This window comes from Thermothielavioides terrestris, chromosome 5 (assembly GCF_000226115.1).
Source record: "Thermothielavioides terrestris NRRL 8126 chromosome 5, complete sequence".
In the NCBI taxonomy this organism is placed as follows: Eukaryota; Fungi; Ascomycota; class Sordariomycetes; order Sordariales; family Chaetomiaceae; genus Thermothielavioides; species Thermothielavioides terrestris.
Genome location: NC_016461.1, coordinates 316,462 through 333,486, shown reverse-complemented (window position 1 = coordinate 333,486; position 17,025 = coordinate 316,462). Strand labels below are relative to the sequence as shown.

The 17,025-nt window shown below is 38.0% G+C and overlaps 1 protein-coding gene across 1 annotated transcript; it reads left to right on the top strand.

The window, feature by feature from the left end:
• Positions 1 to 6,539: 6,539 nt before the first annotated feature.
• Positions 6,540 to 6,779, top strand: THITE_2056120 (uncharacterized protein; the record flags this gene model as incomplete). The annotated part of the gene is made up of 2 exons (XM_003656172.1): positions 6,540 to 6,581; positions 6,621 to 6,779. 2 exons carry the CDS (start codon positions 6,540 to 6,542, stop codon positions 6,777 to 6,779), a joined length of 201 nt encoding a protein of 66 aa, XP_003656220.1.
• Between the last annotated feature and the right edge of the window lie 10,246 nt (positions 6,780 to 17,025).

Here is a 17,025-nt window from a genome sequence, read left to right as displayed (position 1 = left end):
CTTCTAGTCTAGGGCTAGAGCGGGCCTGATATAGGGTAATGTATATTACGATCTTGGTTGTCGTCCCCTCTAAGACGACGTCCTTCGTCGCTATCTCTAAGAGAAGCGACTACTACTAACATTATAGTAGGTAAGTCTTAGGAACGTATTAGAATTATAAAGGAAATAGAAAGCTACTATAGAGGGTAGAGCGAATAGATAGAATATATACGAGCTATACGTATAGAGGAGGCGGCTAGGGGACCGAGCGAACGTAAAGAGGAAGGATTATAGGACAAGTCGAGTATAAAATGGAAATATAGCAAATATAGTTAGTAAAATAGTTAAATATATAATAACGACGATAGGGCCAATACAATAGGAGTATAGACGCTGGACGACTGTGTAGCTTATATAAGAAGAGGCCGATAATGTATAAGGTGAACGTTCAATAGAGCGAGTAAGAGATAAGAAAAAAAAAAAAAAATATACGAAGAGCAGAAGATATATATAAGATAGAAGCGTAATAAACGAGGAACGTATACGAAGTAGGATAAAGAGAGAAATGTCGATATATAAATAGGAGGAAGACAAAGTCGTAGGAGTAGAGAGAGGGTATACGCTAGAAACGAGAAGAGAATATAGGGAGCGAGCTTATATAAGGGGAGGGGTTTTATTAGCAACGGGTAGGGGGTCTGTTATACCCGATTAGCGGGTACACCTTATACGATACGGCTACTACAGAGGAGAGCGTAGGGCGAGGAAAGGGCTAATTAGCGTCCTGTAAAAGCGAGGTAAATAAACAACCTACGGCTAGGCAGTAGGATTATAGGTAGTAGCGTTGAGCCGCCTAAATACCAGGTTAGACACCGGCGTTTACTATAATCAACCCTACACTATACTAGACCTACGCCTAGCGCTACGCTATATATACCTTAAACCGGCTCCCTATCCAGGAGGGGGGGGGTATATTATAGACTGGGCTATACCTGGACTAGGTATATAGGGCTACGCCCAGGATCTATAGCGGTCCTATAACGGGCCCGCCACGGGCCTAAGGCGGACCCGCCTCGCGCTTGGAATAACATCGACCCGAGCCCCCTATACGCGAGCCCCTGAAAACTCTGCGCGTAAGAACCGTAGCCTATACTTCTCCTTTTCTCTCCTTAAGGTAGTTGAATAGAACATCGTACGCTTATCTGCAGACGCTATAAGGCCAGCACGTTACAAAAACAGCCTATTATTTTATCTAAGGCGCTAGCGAGACTAGTAAAACCTTTTTATTCTCTTCTTTCTTCTATTTATAAAGGTATATTGTTCTTTATATTGCTTCTTCTAGCATTGTAGCTCTCCTTCTCAATAATGGCTATACTTCTTATAGCTATTTCAAGATTCTAATCAATATTATAGACGCTAGCACTTACGTAGTCTAGAAGAACATTTACCTTATAGCTGTTTTACAACGTACTAAGCTCATTATCTAGGACAAGGTTCCAATACAGTACTAGTACTACTTCGAAGCTATGAATTATATATTATAAGACATTCGTAATTATAATAGCCTATCTAATAGAGTTCTAGTTATATTAGGGGGGGACTTTATATAAATCCTACCTATTGTTTACAACGGTGATAGGTGTTATACTGTTTAGGCCTATCTATAGAACTCGCCTATTTAGCCTTAGCTATAGGTCTAAAAATTAACTAAGAATATACGAGTATAGGGAGCTAATACTAACAATCGTACTTTATAAGTTGGTTATAGGATCTAAGTTATAATCCTCACTTCTATAGCTCTATTAATCCCCTCCCCCCCTTTTATACTCTGTTCTATATAGGAGTAGTTAGTTGATTAAGTCTATGTTATATATCTACTTCAGTATGCTATAATAGACTTAATAGTGTTTATAAGCTAAGCGATTCTTTACCTCTGTAATACAACTATAAGTTCTATTAACGTAGCTATTACTTCTTTAGTTCTAGGTTAGGAAACTCAGTATCTCTCTATCAACGAGGTAGAAAACCCTCCTAATAGCGAGAATCTTGACGCTCCTATATTATCTCCTAAATTTTTATTTTCCTTAGACTTTGCTTCTATTCTATCTACTATCCTAACCTTAAAGGTTAGAGCTCGTATTCTTTTACTTCGAAACCTTGACCCTAGCAATAGGCTTTGCAATAGGACTTAGCTAGTTGTAACTCGGCTTGCTTTGTCTATTATTAAAGGGCGAATCTTAATAGGTGACTTTACTAGGCATTGCAGTTGATTCCTAAGATCAAGTTAAATTCTTTAGAGGAGGACTTTCCTTATATTATTGTTCGTAGGCAGTTTCTAGTTCGCCTCTGCTTCGCAATAACTATTAATAAGTCTTAGAGGCAATCTTTTGCTTATATTAATGTCGATTCTTAAAAGCCTATATTTTTTATAGCTAGTTTTATATAGCTATATCTCGAGTTATAGATATTTATAATGTTTGTATATACTTATTAAATTTAAGGGGGTAGGGTAGGAAGCTTATAAACATTGTATACCTAGAGGTACTAATATTATAATATATTTGTTAAACGCCATTGCAGATTGTTATAGTCGAGGTGTGCTATATACTAACTAATGCTTTGCACCTATAGCTAGTAAATATATTTCTCTCCTCTATAGTATATCCTTTATAGACCTATCAAGCAGATTTGTTATAACTCACGTTCGCTAATCATATCTCCTTCCTCTATAGTTTATCTGCTATAGATATATCAAGTAGATTAGCTATATTTCTAAAAGCCTCTATAAAGGTCTGCTCTTCTTTAGTAGATAGGTGTAGAAAGAGCTTACGAATAAGCTCGATATAGCGGTTAACGCATTTAACGAAGCTTATAAGTTCGCTATATATAGTATAGCATTGATTTTCTCTTAGATAACGCGAGCTATAATAGGTGGATATAGTAAGGTTGTTATTTAATAGGCGTATAGCCTCCTCTCTAGCTCTATAACAACCATTATAGATAGAAGATATAAACTTATTTCTTAGAACAGGGTATATCGTAGGAGCTACTATCGTATAGGGAGCGAGCTATAAAAGTACAGTAAGGTCGATACACTGCTAGGAGCTAACGGTAGATAACGTGTCTATAGCATGGCGCGAAAATAATATATCTATTATAGTACGTGAATACTTAGAGGGGATAACTACTTTGATCTCTAACTTACGTTTTATAGACCTATTATAATGTTTACAAATATATACGTTGGGAGTATAAGTCTTAGAAGTATATACCTTAGGTTTAGAGGTCTATAGCTAGGGTATTAGCTAAGAGGGAGGGGGGAGGAAGGGAGAGAGTTGGATCCTTTATAATATAGCGTTTATAAGGAGTCTCCGACTCTGTTATATATATATTAGCTACGAAGTATATTGCTAATATATTAGGAGGGCTATACTTACTATTTCCCTTAAAATAAATATACCTAGTGCTATTTAAGTTATAGTAGTAGCTAACGTAGTAGCTATTTCCAGTGTTGTCCTACAATATAATGCAGTTTGTATATAGGCCCTAACCTTTATTATGATGTTTATACTCGCTGTTGTTAGGATCGATGCCTATAATCTACATTAGTAGAGATTAAAGGTTAGTTATATACTCCTAGTTGATATATTGAAACTTAGAAAGTCTATAAGAATTCTTCTATAAGCAGATATTGTAGACCACCTATAGGTATATTAATCTTCGTATACTATTATTATTGTAGATTGTTATATATCTTAAACTTTAGTAGGTTCTATATATACTTAGTTAGCTTAGGAAAGTTCCAAGCCACCTCGAGGACAATGTTCTTAGGAATAAGCCTACATTGTTATAGACTAGGCTATACCTAGGCTAGGTATATGAGGCTACGCCCAGGATCTATAGCAGTCCTATAACGGACCTATAGCGGACCTGTGGCGGGCCCGCCTCGCGCCTAGAATAACATCGGCCTAAGCTCCCTACGTACAAGCCCCTAAAAACTCTACACACAAGGACTATAACCTATACTTCTCCTTTTCTCTCCTTAAGGTAGTTGAATAGAACATTGTACGCTTATCTATAGACGCTATAAGGCTAGTATATTATAGTTCAACTACCTTTACGTAGATAGAGTAGCTATTACTTTTAAATATAGACGAGAGCAGTACACTAGGCGTTTCAACATTAGCACTAAGTGGACTAGACGCTATTATAAACAACCTAGGTATCCTATAGGTCCTAGACCTAGATTAGGTCTATAAACACTTCTAGCTTCTATAAAAGACGATTATACATTAGAACACAACTATTAAGGAACTTTATATAGCTTAGATTACTATAGCTCAGACTATAAACGCCCCTATAGTAGCTAACGTCCTAGCTTTAATAACTAACGCTATAGCCCTAATAGCTCCTTAGATATAGCGAAAGCGCCTCCCTATAGGACAACCCTTCAATAGTAAAAAGGAGCTCTTTACTATCTAGAAGGCTATAATAGTATACGTCCTAGTAGTAGACTAGGACTTTATTAGGGGTCCCTATAACTAGTAGATATTCATTTAAGGAAACCTTAGCTAGGGGGTCTAGGCTAAGGTCGTAGCCTTCTATAAGTTAAGAGGACCTAGATGCAACTACGACCTAGGAACGTTTCTCAAGTATCTTACAATAGTCTATATAGACCTTTATAAATAGATTATAGCCTTAATAGAGCTAGATATACTCTACTAAGGAGATAACAAGCTGTTCTCCTCCTTTATTATTTACTTTAAGGTAAAGCTATTGAAGGCTAGAAGACTTAATTAAAGCAATAAGGTACAACTTATTAGACTACAACGATACTTTTCCCTAAAGTTGAAGTATATTGTAGTAGGATAGGGGGTCCTATAGAACGACTATACTATAGCTATTGTAAAGTACTATAAGATTGCTATCAACCTAAAGGCCCTCTACCTAGAGGAACGATACTAGTAGTCCTAGAGAAAGCGACCTAGGCCTAACGTAGATATAGAGAAGGATATAGATAAAGATATACTAATAACTAGGATTAATATAACTTATACTACTCTAGCCTAGAGGGGAGCTAACAGGGGTTATAGAAGAAAGTAGTAGTAGAATAGAGGAAAACAAAGTATAAATATACTATAAGCAAAGTAGGTAAACAACAAAGTATATATAGTATACTAATAGGCTAAAACCTATATCTATTATAGGCGCTAGGGCCACTTCGTAGCTACTTATCCCTTTGCCTTAGCTAAGAGACTAGCTCCTTAGGTCAATATCAATAAGCTAGAGGCTAAGGAATAGGTAGAGGAGGACTCTCCCTCTAAGGAGGAGGAGGGAAAAGAGTAGCCCCTATACAAAGTCTTGTATAGGGGCTAAAAGGACCTAGCTATTAGTAGAACAAGTTTATAGAGATTAGAGAGAGAATAGACAAGCCTCTCTTTCTTATCTCTATTTTCCTAAACTCCTCTAGTTTTATAAATATATAAGTAGATACTAGGTACTAAAGCTATAAAGCTATTAGCGAAAGAGTATATTAGCGGTTAGAGATTAAATAGATAAGCTTACTAACTCTTTATACCCTAGGTATTATAGTTAAAGGGGTATAAATTACAAAGAAAATTATATATATCGCCTATATTACAATAGATATCAATAGGTAGATTAGTATTACTATATTCTATATAGTCTTAGAGCTAGCCTACAACATTATATTAGGGCTCCCCTAGATAAACTACTATAGAATTGTACTAGACCTAGCTAATAGGGTCTTTACTATTAATTCGTAAAGCGGCTTATAGGTATATAAGTGCTCCTTATAGTGGAAGGAAACTAATACTACCCTAGTTATAGGTGCAATGTTTATAGGCTTAGCCTATAGAGTATAAAGGAAGAAGTCTAAAGGGGTATAAGATATATTCCTTATTATTAGTATTTACAAGATGACTACTATACTAGGAGTAGCCGTCTCCTAGCCCAACGCCAACCTAGACCTAAAGGTCGCCTTACTAGAGGAGCTATATAACTTCGCTAACCTCTTCGACAAGGAGAAAGCGAATAGTCTACTACTTTATTAGGGAGAGGCCAACTATTAGATCCGTCTTAAGACAGGTCTAGATAGAAAACCTCCTAAACTCCTATAGGGACCTTTATACAATATATCAAGGAACTACCTCTTAGAGATTTAGAAGTAGGTTATAGATCTATTAGATAAGAGATAGATCTAGGTAAGCTCCTTATTAGTAGCTGCCCTAGTCCTCTTTATAAAGAAGCTAAAAGGAGGATAGAGGTTCTATATAGACTATTAAGCCTTAAATAAGATTACTAAGCAAGACTAATACCTACTTCCTCTAATTAAGGAGACTCTTTAGTCTCTAGCTAAGGCTAAATAGCTTATAAAGCTAGACGTTAGAGCTATATTCTATTATATCTAGATAGCTAAAGGGGATAAGTACCTTATAACGTTTTATATAAGGTTTAGATTATTTAAGTAGCTAGTCTATCCCTTTAGGCTTATAGGTACTTCTATAATATTCTAGAGATATATTAATAATACTCTTAGTCCAATGTTAGGAGACTATATAACAATATATCTTAACAATGTCCTAGTATACTTGAGTAGGAGCTAAAAGGACTATATAAGGAAGGTATATAAGGTCCTTCGAAGACTAAGGGATATAGGCTTTAACCTAGACCTTAAGAAATATATATTTATAGTAAAGGAAGTTAAATATCTAGAGTATATTGTAAAGGTAGAGGTCTATATCTGCCCTAACCCTAAGAAGATCAACGCTATCTATAAGTAGGAGGTACCTTATAAGGTCTAAAGAGTATAGAGCTTCCTAGGATTCACTAATTTCTATTGCGACTTTATCTCCAACTTCTCTAAAAAGGTAGCCCTATTAATACGTCTTACCTATAAGAATATCCTATTCCACTAAGGTAAAGAGGAATAGAAAGCCTTCGATATACTTAAGGCTACGTTTATATTAGAGCCGATCCTTGCCTAGTAGGATCTTCAGAGGGAGACGGTTATAGAAGTAGACTATTCTAGTATAGCGCTTAGTAGGTACTTGTCTTAGTAGGGAGAGGATAGGGTTCTCTACCCTATAGCCTACTACTCTATAAAACTAAGCCCTATTGAACGTAACTATACTATCTATAATAAGGAGCTGCTAGCTATTATCTCTTGCTTTAAGGCTTGGTTAACGGAGCTCTAGAGTATAGTAGCCCCCTTTATTATCTTAACCGACTATAAGAACCTCGAGTACTTTACCTAGCTATATCTAATTAGTAAACGATAAGCCTAATAGGTAGAGACGCTCTCCCTATTTAACTTCGAGCTAAAGTACTAACTAGGATTCTAAGCCTCTTGTCCTAATACGCTCTCTCGATATAAATAGAATAAGCCTAAAGATAGCTAGTATATTGCTTAGCTACTCCCTCTAATTAAGGTATACTAGACTAGTGTATAGGAGAAGGCTAGGTTGCTTACTAGGGAGACGCTCTTCGAGGATAAGTAGCTTATAGCCCTATAGGACGAGGGTATTATTAGGGATAAGCACTACGTTTACTAGCTTTAGGCCATTTACGATAGAGCTTAGAAGTTTCTAAAGGAGGTAAATATAGTATAGACCTAGATTATAGACTATTCCCTTAATATATAAAGCATATTCTAGTTCTATAGTTGTCTCTAGCTCCCTATATAGGAGCCTCTAACTACTATAATTATCTAGTAGATCTATAACTCAACTATATTAGGATACCTAAAGTGTAATAAGCTATTAAGAATACTTTAGAGAGATTACTACTAGGACCTTATATCGTCCAATGTAAAACGGTTCATTAGGAATTGTAATCAGTGCCGCTAGAGCAAGATCTCTTAGTAGCTACGTCAAGGGCTTTTACAACCTTTGCCTATCCCTAATCGCTTTTAGAAGCAGATCTCTATTGACTTTATAACTAATCTTCCTATAAGAGACAAAGGGGCGCCTAGCTACCTTATAGTAATTACTGACCACCTCTCTAAATATATATAGCTTAAAGCAATATACTCGATAGAAGTAGAAGAATATACCCTCTAGTTCTATAATGTATAGTAGCGCTTCTATAGGTTCCTAACTCAAATTATAACCGACTATAGGTTAGACTAGTTATGTTACACGAACAAGTGGGTGCTACTCGACCTCGTCAGTCAAGGCAGCGGAGCACTCAAACCAAGCAGGAACTTTGGAGGAGTGCAAGATCGATATATTTTATTTTGCAAGAGCGTAAGATGCGGGCAAGTGCCCACCTAAATACAGGAGTGTAGTAGCCTGTGCGTAGGTGGCCTGTGCACTGTTGCGGGGCCTAGTGGGCCCAGTGGGCCCAGTGGGCCCACACTTGCACAGTTGGCCACAGGTGGCCACAGGTGACCCACAACTGTGTATAACAATTGCCCCCCCTACGAACAAACAGAAAAGCTGTCCTCAGCTTGCAAGTCCATTGTATCTTGCACCTCAACTATCCAATCCATTCAATCCATTCAATCCACCTGTCGGGTTCCTTGATCGGGGCGACTAGCTGGTCGAGTTCTTTGATCGGGGCGACTGGCCAGGGCGACTGAATAGAGCGATCGATCGGAGGTTGGAGCGGTCGGAAGGATAGGAGCCGGGCTGGGGCGACGAGGTCTTAGAAAAAGTGGTCGCGATTAACGGTCGGAAGGATAGGAGCTGGGCTAGGGCGACGAGGTCTTTAAAAAAGTAGTCGCAATTGACGGTTGGTCTTTAGGAGCTGAGCCGGGGCGACGAAGTGTTAAAGGTCGTAATTAACGTTGTTACCCTAGATACCGACCTCTAGGTTAGGTCTCAGGAGCTCGAGGGCTTCGCAATACTTAGAGACCACCTAAGTAAGTAAAACCATAAGTGCTTCCTAGTAGGGCACTCGGGGCACCTACGCCCATATATAGTTGCCTAAGCTATATGACGCGGTACTGCTCGGGCACGCTGTTGATAAACACTAGCTCCCTTACAAAGGAGTCTTATAGTTCATCGTATAGGTTCGAGTCTAGTAGTGGGCACCACTTGTTACACGAACAAGGTGGGTTGCTACCCAACCTCGTTAGCCAAGGTAGCGGAGCACTTAAACTAAGTCGGAACTTTAGAGGAGTGTAAGATCGATATATTTTGCAAGAGCGTAAGATGTGGGCAAGTGCCTACCTAAATACAGGAGTGTGGTGGCCTATGCGTAGGTGGCTTGTGCACTGTTGCGGGGCCTAGTGGGCCCAGTGGGCCTAGTGGGCCCACACTTGCACAGTTGGCCACAGGTGGCCACAGGTGACCTACAACTGCGTATAACAAGTTAAATAGGTTCTAGACTACGCTATATAAGGCAGTAGGGGTAGAGCAGCTCCTATCAACTTCTTACTATCCCTAGATAGATAGAGGGACAGAATAGGTCAACTAAGAGGTATAGGTAATCCTCTAGATCTTCGTATCCTTTATATAGTACAACTAGCCTAAATATCTCCTAGCCTACTAGTTTATACTTAATAATAGAGACTTGTCTATAACTGGGGTAAACCTAAACTACCTTCTCTATAGATTTGATATAAGTCCTATACAACTTATTATAATCCTAATAGCGCCTATAGCGTCTCTAGAAGGCTATATAGCTAGGTTCCTCCGCTATCTAAAGGAAGGGATAGAGTAGACCTAAGTAGCTATTACATATATATAGTAATAGTAGTAGACGAATATAAATCGTTCCTACCACCTAGCTAAGTAGTTTAAGGTAGGAGATAAGGTATAGCTCTCCCTATATAATATAAAGACAAACCGCCTTAGTAAGAAACTCAACTAGCTAAATGCTAAATATAAGGTGGTTATAGTCCCTTCTCCCCTAATAGTAATACTCAACGTACTAAGCAGTCTATATCTAACCTTTTACATCGACCTAGTTGAGCGAGTGGCCTCTAACCCACTCCTATCGCAGAAAGTCACAGATAAGCAGCTAGACCCTGTATAGGTTACATTAGAGGAGGGTGTTCCCTAGTAGGAGTATAGGGTAAAGGCGATCCTTAAAGCTTAGAACGCTAGAGGGAGGTGGAACAACTATAATGTATACGTTAAATAGACGGGTTATAATAAACCAATGTAGAAGCCCCTAGAGAACTTCTTAGATATTACTATGTTTAACGAGTTTAAATAGAAATAGGGAGACGTATATTACAACGATAGGCCAGTGTTAAACTAGAGGAGGAAAGGGAAACGTTATATTTGTATATAGACTACCCTACAAAGACTAACAACTTAAAATACAACTACCTAGGTATAGGGAAACTACAATATACCTAAGTCCAGTTATCCTCCTAAAACTAGATAGAACATAGCTATATATAAGAGGACAATAAGATATATAAGCGGCGCTACCTACTCTAGCTCTATAGTAGGTCCTATATTTAGTAGGTCCTCCTCCTTATCCTTAAATAGGTATATAGGCGGAGTAGGTATATGTAGGGGCAGAATAGGTGTACAAGGGGTACAGGGCGAGGGCGGTATATACGCTTAATAGGTATATAAGACGTCCTCTATAGGGGAGGATAGGCGTCGTCTATAGTATAGGTCGAAGGGGGATATATATATATAGGGTGAGTAGCGGGGGCGGGACCCCTAAGGAGTATATATAGGCGAGAGGGTAGTAAACGTAATTATATACTCCGCTAAACGTGAGTTCATCTTAAGGATAGTAGCTTAAGACTATGCTATTATATAGATAGCGTCTATAATACGACGGTTCTCCCTATAGGAGGATTCGAGGTACTATACAATATACTCGACTAGGCAGCTATTTTGCTATAAGGCGAGGCTATCCTAAGGAGCCTAGTATAGAACTAGGGCTCTATAGCGGCCTAGAGTCGAAGATATAGAGGGGGTAGCTAGAGGCGTGTCGGAGGCGAAAGCCGAATATACTAGAGATTAGTATATTAGAGCTATACTAATCGTATTATAGAAACTATATATAAAGGCGACGAATAGTGCCTTTAAGATAGTATAGTAGGCTAGCTTAGTCTCGGTCTTCTTCTAAGCAGGCTCTACAATAGCTTCGTTATTAGTATAGAATTTAACTAGGCGTTTTAAGCCTATATATAGGGAGGCGTTAGTCGCCTAGAGTACTAGATCCTAATAGCACTTAGTATACAACTTGGTATATTCTATATAGCTCTCTCTATAGCCCTAGATACATTTGACGAAGTTACTATATATAAGCTACTCAATATAGTTTAGATAGAAGTCCCCCTCCTCTTTAGGAAAGGTGTTATCCTCGTTGTCTAAGTCGCCTTCGACAATATTGAAGTATTGCAAAACCTCTACACCAACCTACCCTACCACACCCAGGACCAGGCGTATGAGATAGCTCCTAAAGGAATGTAGTGTCCCTCTGGACGGATGAAGATAGTACGTATCGAGTGGTGGGAAGGCTGTCTTCCGAGAGGAAGACACGTAGCTTAGGTACGTCTAGTAGGATATAGCGGAAACACAAGAAAGGACAATAAGAATGCGGTCAGAGCTTAATAGCTCGGATGCCTATCGTCTAGATAGAGGTAGAGCAATAGAAGGAGAGGTTCAACAGCCTTCCTGGAAGAAGGAGGACCACCAACGTAGTGTCAACGAACGTATATTGACAACTCCTTGATGTCTTGCTTAATGATGAAGAAGATGGGCTTAGCCCACTTAAATACATGTGATTAGAGGGCCAGACCCTCTGGCAACGAATGCAACGCTCTGAAACAAATAGAAAAATAGAAAAACTGGGTCCCCTATGTCTAGGTAGTCTATTACTCCAATCTAATATAGCTACTAATAGCGTAGTAAGAGGAGTTATTACGATTATTATAGTTCTATCTAAGATACTATCAGCTTCTAGCCTAGGGCTGAGATAGGCCTAACAAGGGATAATATATATTATAGTCCTAGTTGTCGTCTTCTCTAGGACAATATCCCTCTCTACTACTACTAAGTAAAGCGACTATAGCTAATATTCTAAAGGGTATAGATAGGAACAAGGCAAATAAGTTTTAGGAATATATCACTATTGTAAAGAGAATAGAAAGCTGCTATAGAGACTAGAGCAAATAAATGAAATATATATATAACGTATATATAAAAGAAATAGTAGGAAGCTAAATGTATATAAGAAGAAAGAGTTGTAGAGACGAACTAGGCGTATAGCGGGTTCTTATTAGGTTTATAACAAAGTTAAAGTAGTAGCGTTGTACATATAGAACAGTTATACGAAAAACGACGAATGTTGCTAACAGGGTGTAGAACGAACGTATAACGAAAATAGCGTAGGCAATATAGGTATTGCCGTATATAAGAAGGTTAAGAAATGGATTTAAGGCGAAGACGAGGTAGGAAGAGCTAATGTATAGAGAGGATAGAGGATAGGAATATAAAGGAGGGATAGGGACGTATAGTAGAAGCGAGAAGAAAACGTAAAGCACAAAGTTGGTAGGGAAAGAGGGGTTTTGATAATATAAGAGGGGGCTAGGTTATATATAATTAGTAGGTATACCTTGTATAGTGCAGTTGCTATAGAAAAGAGTATAAAGTAGGGAAGAGGCTAATTAGCGTCCTACTAGAATAATGTAAATAAATAGCCTACGGCTAGGTAGTAGGATGACTATATACAATGAGCACTTAGCAGGTAGCTACGCTAGACCGCCTAAACGCTAAACTAGGTACTGTACAGCTAGAGGTGGACACTAGCGTTCACTATAACCGACCTTGTGCTAGGCCTAGTCTATACCCGACGCTATACTGTACTTGCCTTGATTCAACTCCCTATCCGGATAGGGGGGGTATATTACGGACTATGCTATACCTAGGCTAGGTATATAGGGCTACGCCTAGGATCTATAGCGGTCCTATAACGGACTTGCAGCGGACCTATAGCAGGCCCGCCTTGTGCCTAGAATAATATCGGCCCGAGCTCCCTATGTGCAAGCCCCTAAAAACTCTATATACGAGGACCGTAACCTGTACTTCTCCTTTTCTCTCCTTAAGGTAGTTGAATAGAACATCGTACGCTTATCTGCAGACGCTATAAGGCTAGCACGTTATATACATATATTGTTGTCGTCTTTACTACCCTCTTTTTCCACCTTTATAGTAGTATTATCCTCTACTTACGCCTCTATAGTAGTTAGCGTAGATGTAAATAGCTCTTAAAGAGATTCAGTATAACAGTATACAACCTCGACTTCGAAGTCTTCTTCTAGTTCAATAGACGGTAGAGGCAAGTCTGCTTCGTCGTTAGAGAGTATAGGAGGTATCTAATAGTTGTTAAAAATCGCTACTTACGTATAGCGATTAAGCTAGTATATATACAGTTACGTTTAATAGCTAGTCGGTCGGCGATAACGTGGTTATTAAGCGGTTCGTTACGTAGGATCTAGGTTTTTAGTTTCTAGGCGTAGCGATTTTACTCCTATACGTAGGTGGCTTCTATATATACGTTAGACTCGCTCTAATCGCCTAGTAAAAAGCCTAGAAAAGAGGTAACGGATTAGTAAATGCTTACAAATGCGCTACTAAGCCGAGCTGCAACGAATATATACGGTTCTATAGGATGAATGTCGTATACGCAGGAAAAAGTAGGTGGTTGTAGAAAAAGTGGGTGGTTGTAGCACTGCGAAAAAAAAAGGATTGAAATATCTGCGCGCAGCCCGCGAAGCGGGCTGCCAACCCCTAGTGCGGTGAGACTACGCCTACGCCTACTTCCCTCCCTCGGCGTGCTAGTCTGCGTAGCACTGCCTTGCCAGTGTAGAGGATGCATCATCAAAGTATTTACAGTATATATTTTCTAAGCCTGCAACTGGGCCTCATATACCACAGCTGTCACGTCAGGGGTGAGGAGCTTAGAGCTTAGCAGAGCGCACTGGCTATGGTTTTCCTACTCTTGGATATATATATACCATACTCTGTTCAGTCCTTAGCTTTCTTTGATACTAGAACAACACACTCTCTTTGCATTCCAATGCTCTACTACGATCCTACCCTTGTATCTACACTTCGCAGCTCGCTATAGCGTGTCAGTTATAAGCCTAGGCGCTCTATAATTGTATATAGTAAGTAACCTATAGCAAGTTCTCTCTTTCTCTCTTTTTCTTATACTCTATATCCCAATATAACGACTACTAAGAGCAACTCAACTATCACCTTCTAGTCCTAGGCGGATTAGACTAAGTAGTTTATAGAGCTTAAGATCTTAGCTCTAAGTAATAGTATCTAGGATAAATATAATCTAGATACTCTTAATAAGCCTTAGGATAAACGATAAAAAGTCCTTATAGAGAAGAACATAATCGAAGAGCTTTGTAAGAAGTATACTAAGACATTAGACGTTCTTTTAGAGTAAGTCGTAGCCCCTACTAAACGAGAGGTTGCTACTAAGCTCGAAGCTATATATAAGGACTACCTTATAATCTCTATTATCTAGGAGAATAAGGTTAAGTTATACTCGCTTATTAATTAATAGATTATATACTTTATCTACTAGCCTCTACTCAATACTATATATATTGCTATCTTAAATACTAGCTTTAGTGGCCTCTAGGCTTTTATCTATAAGCTCTATAAGTAGCTTATACCTATTAACGCTCTTATAGAAGATATAGCTGCTTACTAGTATATAATAGTCCTATAAAAGGCTTATAGAGTAGATGTCAACTTATATAAGTAGTACTACTCCTAGAACAAGGCGTACTTATATATAAAAAGCTTTAATATCCTAGAGGTTGTTGGACCTAGAGCTTCTAAGCACCTTATCGAGGCGGTCGGTTACTAGATCGCCTTAGACTAGGCTTGCTACTAGCTCTTTAAGATTAAAGCACTTAAAGCTAAAGGGCGCTCGATTCCTATATTCGATGATCTAGGCGCTCTCCTTAGCATTTAGATCGACAATATCTACTCTAAGGGGCTTAGCTATAGCGTATTTACCTCTCTAAGAGTAGCTTAAGGCAATAGTTCTTTAGATAGTATAGGCTCTTATAGCTCAAAGCTCTACTTATACCTCTATAAGGCTAATAGTAAATATAAGTAGAAGCTAGTTAACTGCTAGTTTCTTTAGATAGTAATCTGTAAGGTAGAGAAAGGCTGCTATAAGCTCTTAGAAGTATAGATTGCTAAGATTAAGGAGTGTTTTAACGAACTAAAGTGATATTCCCTCCGAGAGAGCCTCTAAAAGCAGTATAGATCCGGCTCTATAGAGTAGGGGAGCTCTAGCTTAGCTCTTCCCAATAAGATTGTCTATATTGTTATTGACCTAAGAATCCTTAGCGAAGGAGCTTGCTATCTACTTATATTCTTAACCGCTATTATCTACTAGCTTTCTTAGAGTATTCTCCTCGACAACTATACTACTTTATATATTACTAACGATAAGAAGCTTCTAGTACCTAGAACTTTTATACTATTAGGAGACGGTAACTATATAGAAGTAGGTACTACTACTTTCCCTATTTTAGGAAGAGGAGAGTATATTATAAAGGGGGTATTAGATAGAGAGTAGGGGAAAGGAACTATAGATCTCTATTTAAAGAACGTCGCTATAGTAGAGAGCTTTTATATTAACATTATATTGGAAACCGCTCTATATACTACTAGCATCTAGTATTTAGGTCTAGACTACTCTTTATAGTATAGAACGTTTAAGAAAAGTAAAAAGGTTAAGTAGTTAGTTTATAAGTTCAATATAGTTTTCTTAGAATCGAAGAATCTTTCCTTTTACTTTTATACTCTCCAACCTTTATAGAGCTTTACAAGCCTAGTAACAGTGAATACAGTTGTTTATAAGGATAATATAAGGTTATATACGTTATATATACCTTGAGAGAAAGAAGATACTAAGGAGCTCTAGTATAAAAGATCTAGATATCTAGGTTAGAGAGCTCTTTAGGCATTTGTATAGAGCGCTAAGAACGTTAAGATCTAGAGAACGCTAACAATCGAATATAACGTATACACTTTGTTATATACTAGGGAGTATAATACGCTTTATAAAATAGAGCATTGTACTCTATACCTATTTTAGTATATCTCCTAGAACCTCTTCTTATTCCTACCTAGGTTTAACAGGTCCTAGTACCTCTTCACAATCAAAGACAAATATAGTAGATAGATCTAGGCTTTTACACTCTTTAATAAGGATTAAACTAAGCTCTTTAATATAGTTAGAGCTTTTAAACGCTAGGTCAAATAGTAGTAGGGACTTAACGTCTATAAGATCCGCTAGGACAATGATATAGAAGTTATTATACTAGAAGATCGCCAACTAATAGCTTACCAACTCTAGGTATATAACGAAGGTATCGACTTAGAGCTTACGCTAATATATACTCTATAGCTAAATAGAGCTTTAGAGAGGGTAGGGCAAGTCTTATAGCTAAAGAGTATAAAGATGCTTACTAATATAAACTTGTCTATAAAGCTCTAGCTAGAGGGAGTAAAGGTAGTAGCTTTCTTATATACCATTTTACCTAGCTATACTTATAGTCTTCGAAGCCCTAATAAAGTACTCTACTCCTAGTTTAAGAACTACTTTTACTAGTAGAAACTAACTTTCTACTAGACGCTAATAGCGGACCTACGCTCTAACTAGTTTAGGATCTTCATATATAGCTATAGAGTATACCCTTTAAATAAGGAGTATAAAACTAGGTATTAGAAGAGAGAATTTAAAGTACAGCTATATAAGCGAATTAGGTACTTAGTTAAATATAGAGTATCTAATATTTACTATATCTAGGTGCCTAGCTTAATAAAGTCATTGTAATAAGAAACGTAACGTTCAACGAGAGGACCTTTTACTATCCAGGTAAGGAAGAGCTTCTAATTTAAGAAGTTGCTATTATTAAAGAGGTAGTAGAGCATCTAGACAAGGGGGTTAAAGAGACTTAGGACGCTAGGTCGATTCTTCGAGCGCTTTATAAACTTAAGTACAAAGAACTAACGCTTAAGTCTATTATTATTGTAGTTCCTAAGTATAAAAGTATACTACTAAGTTAAGACT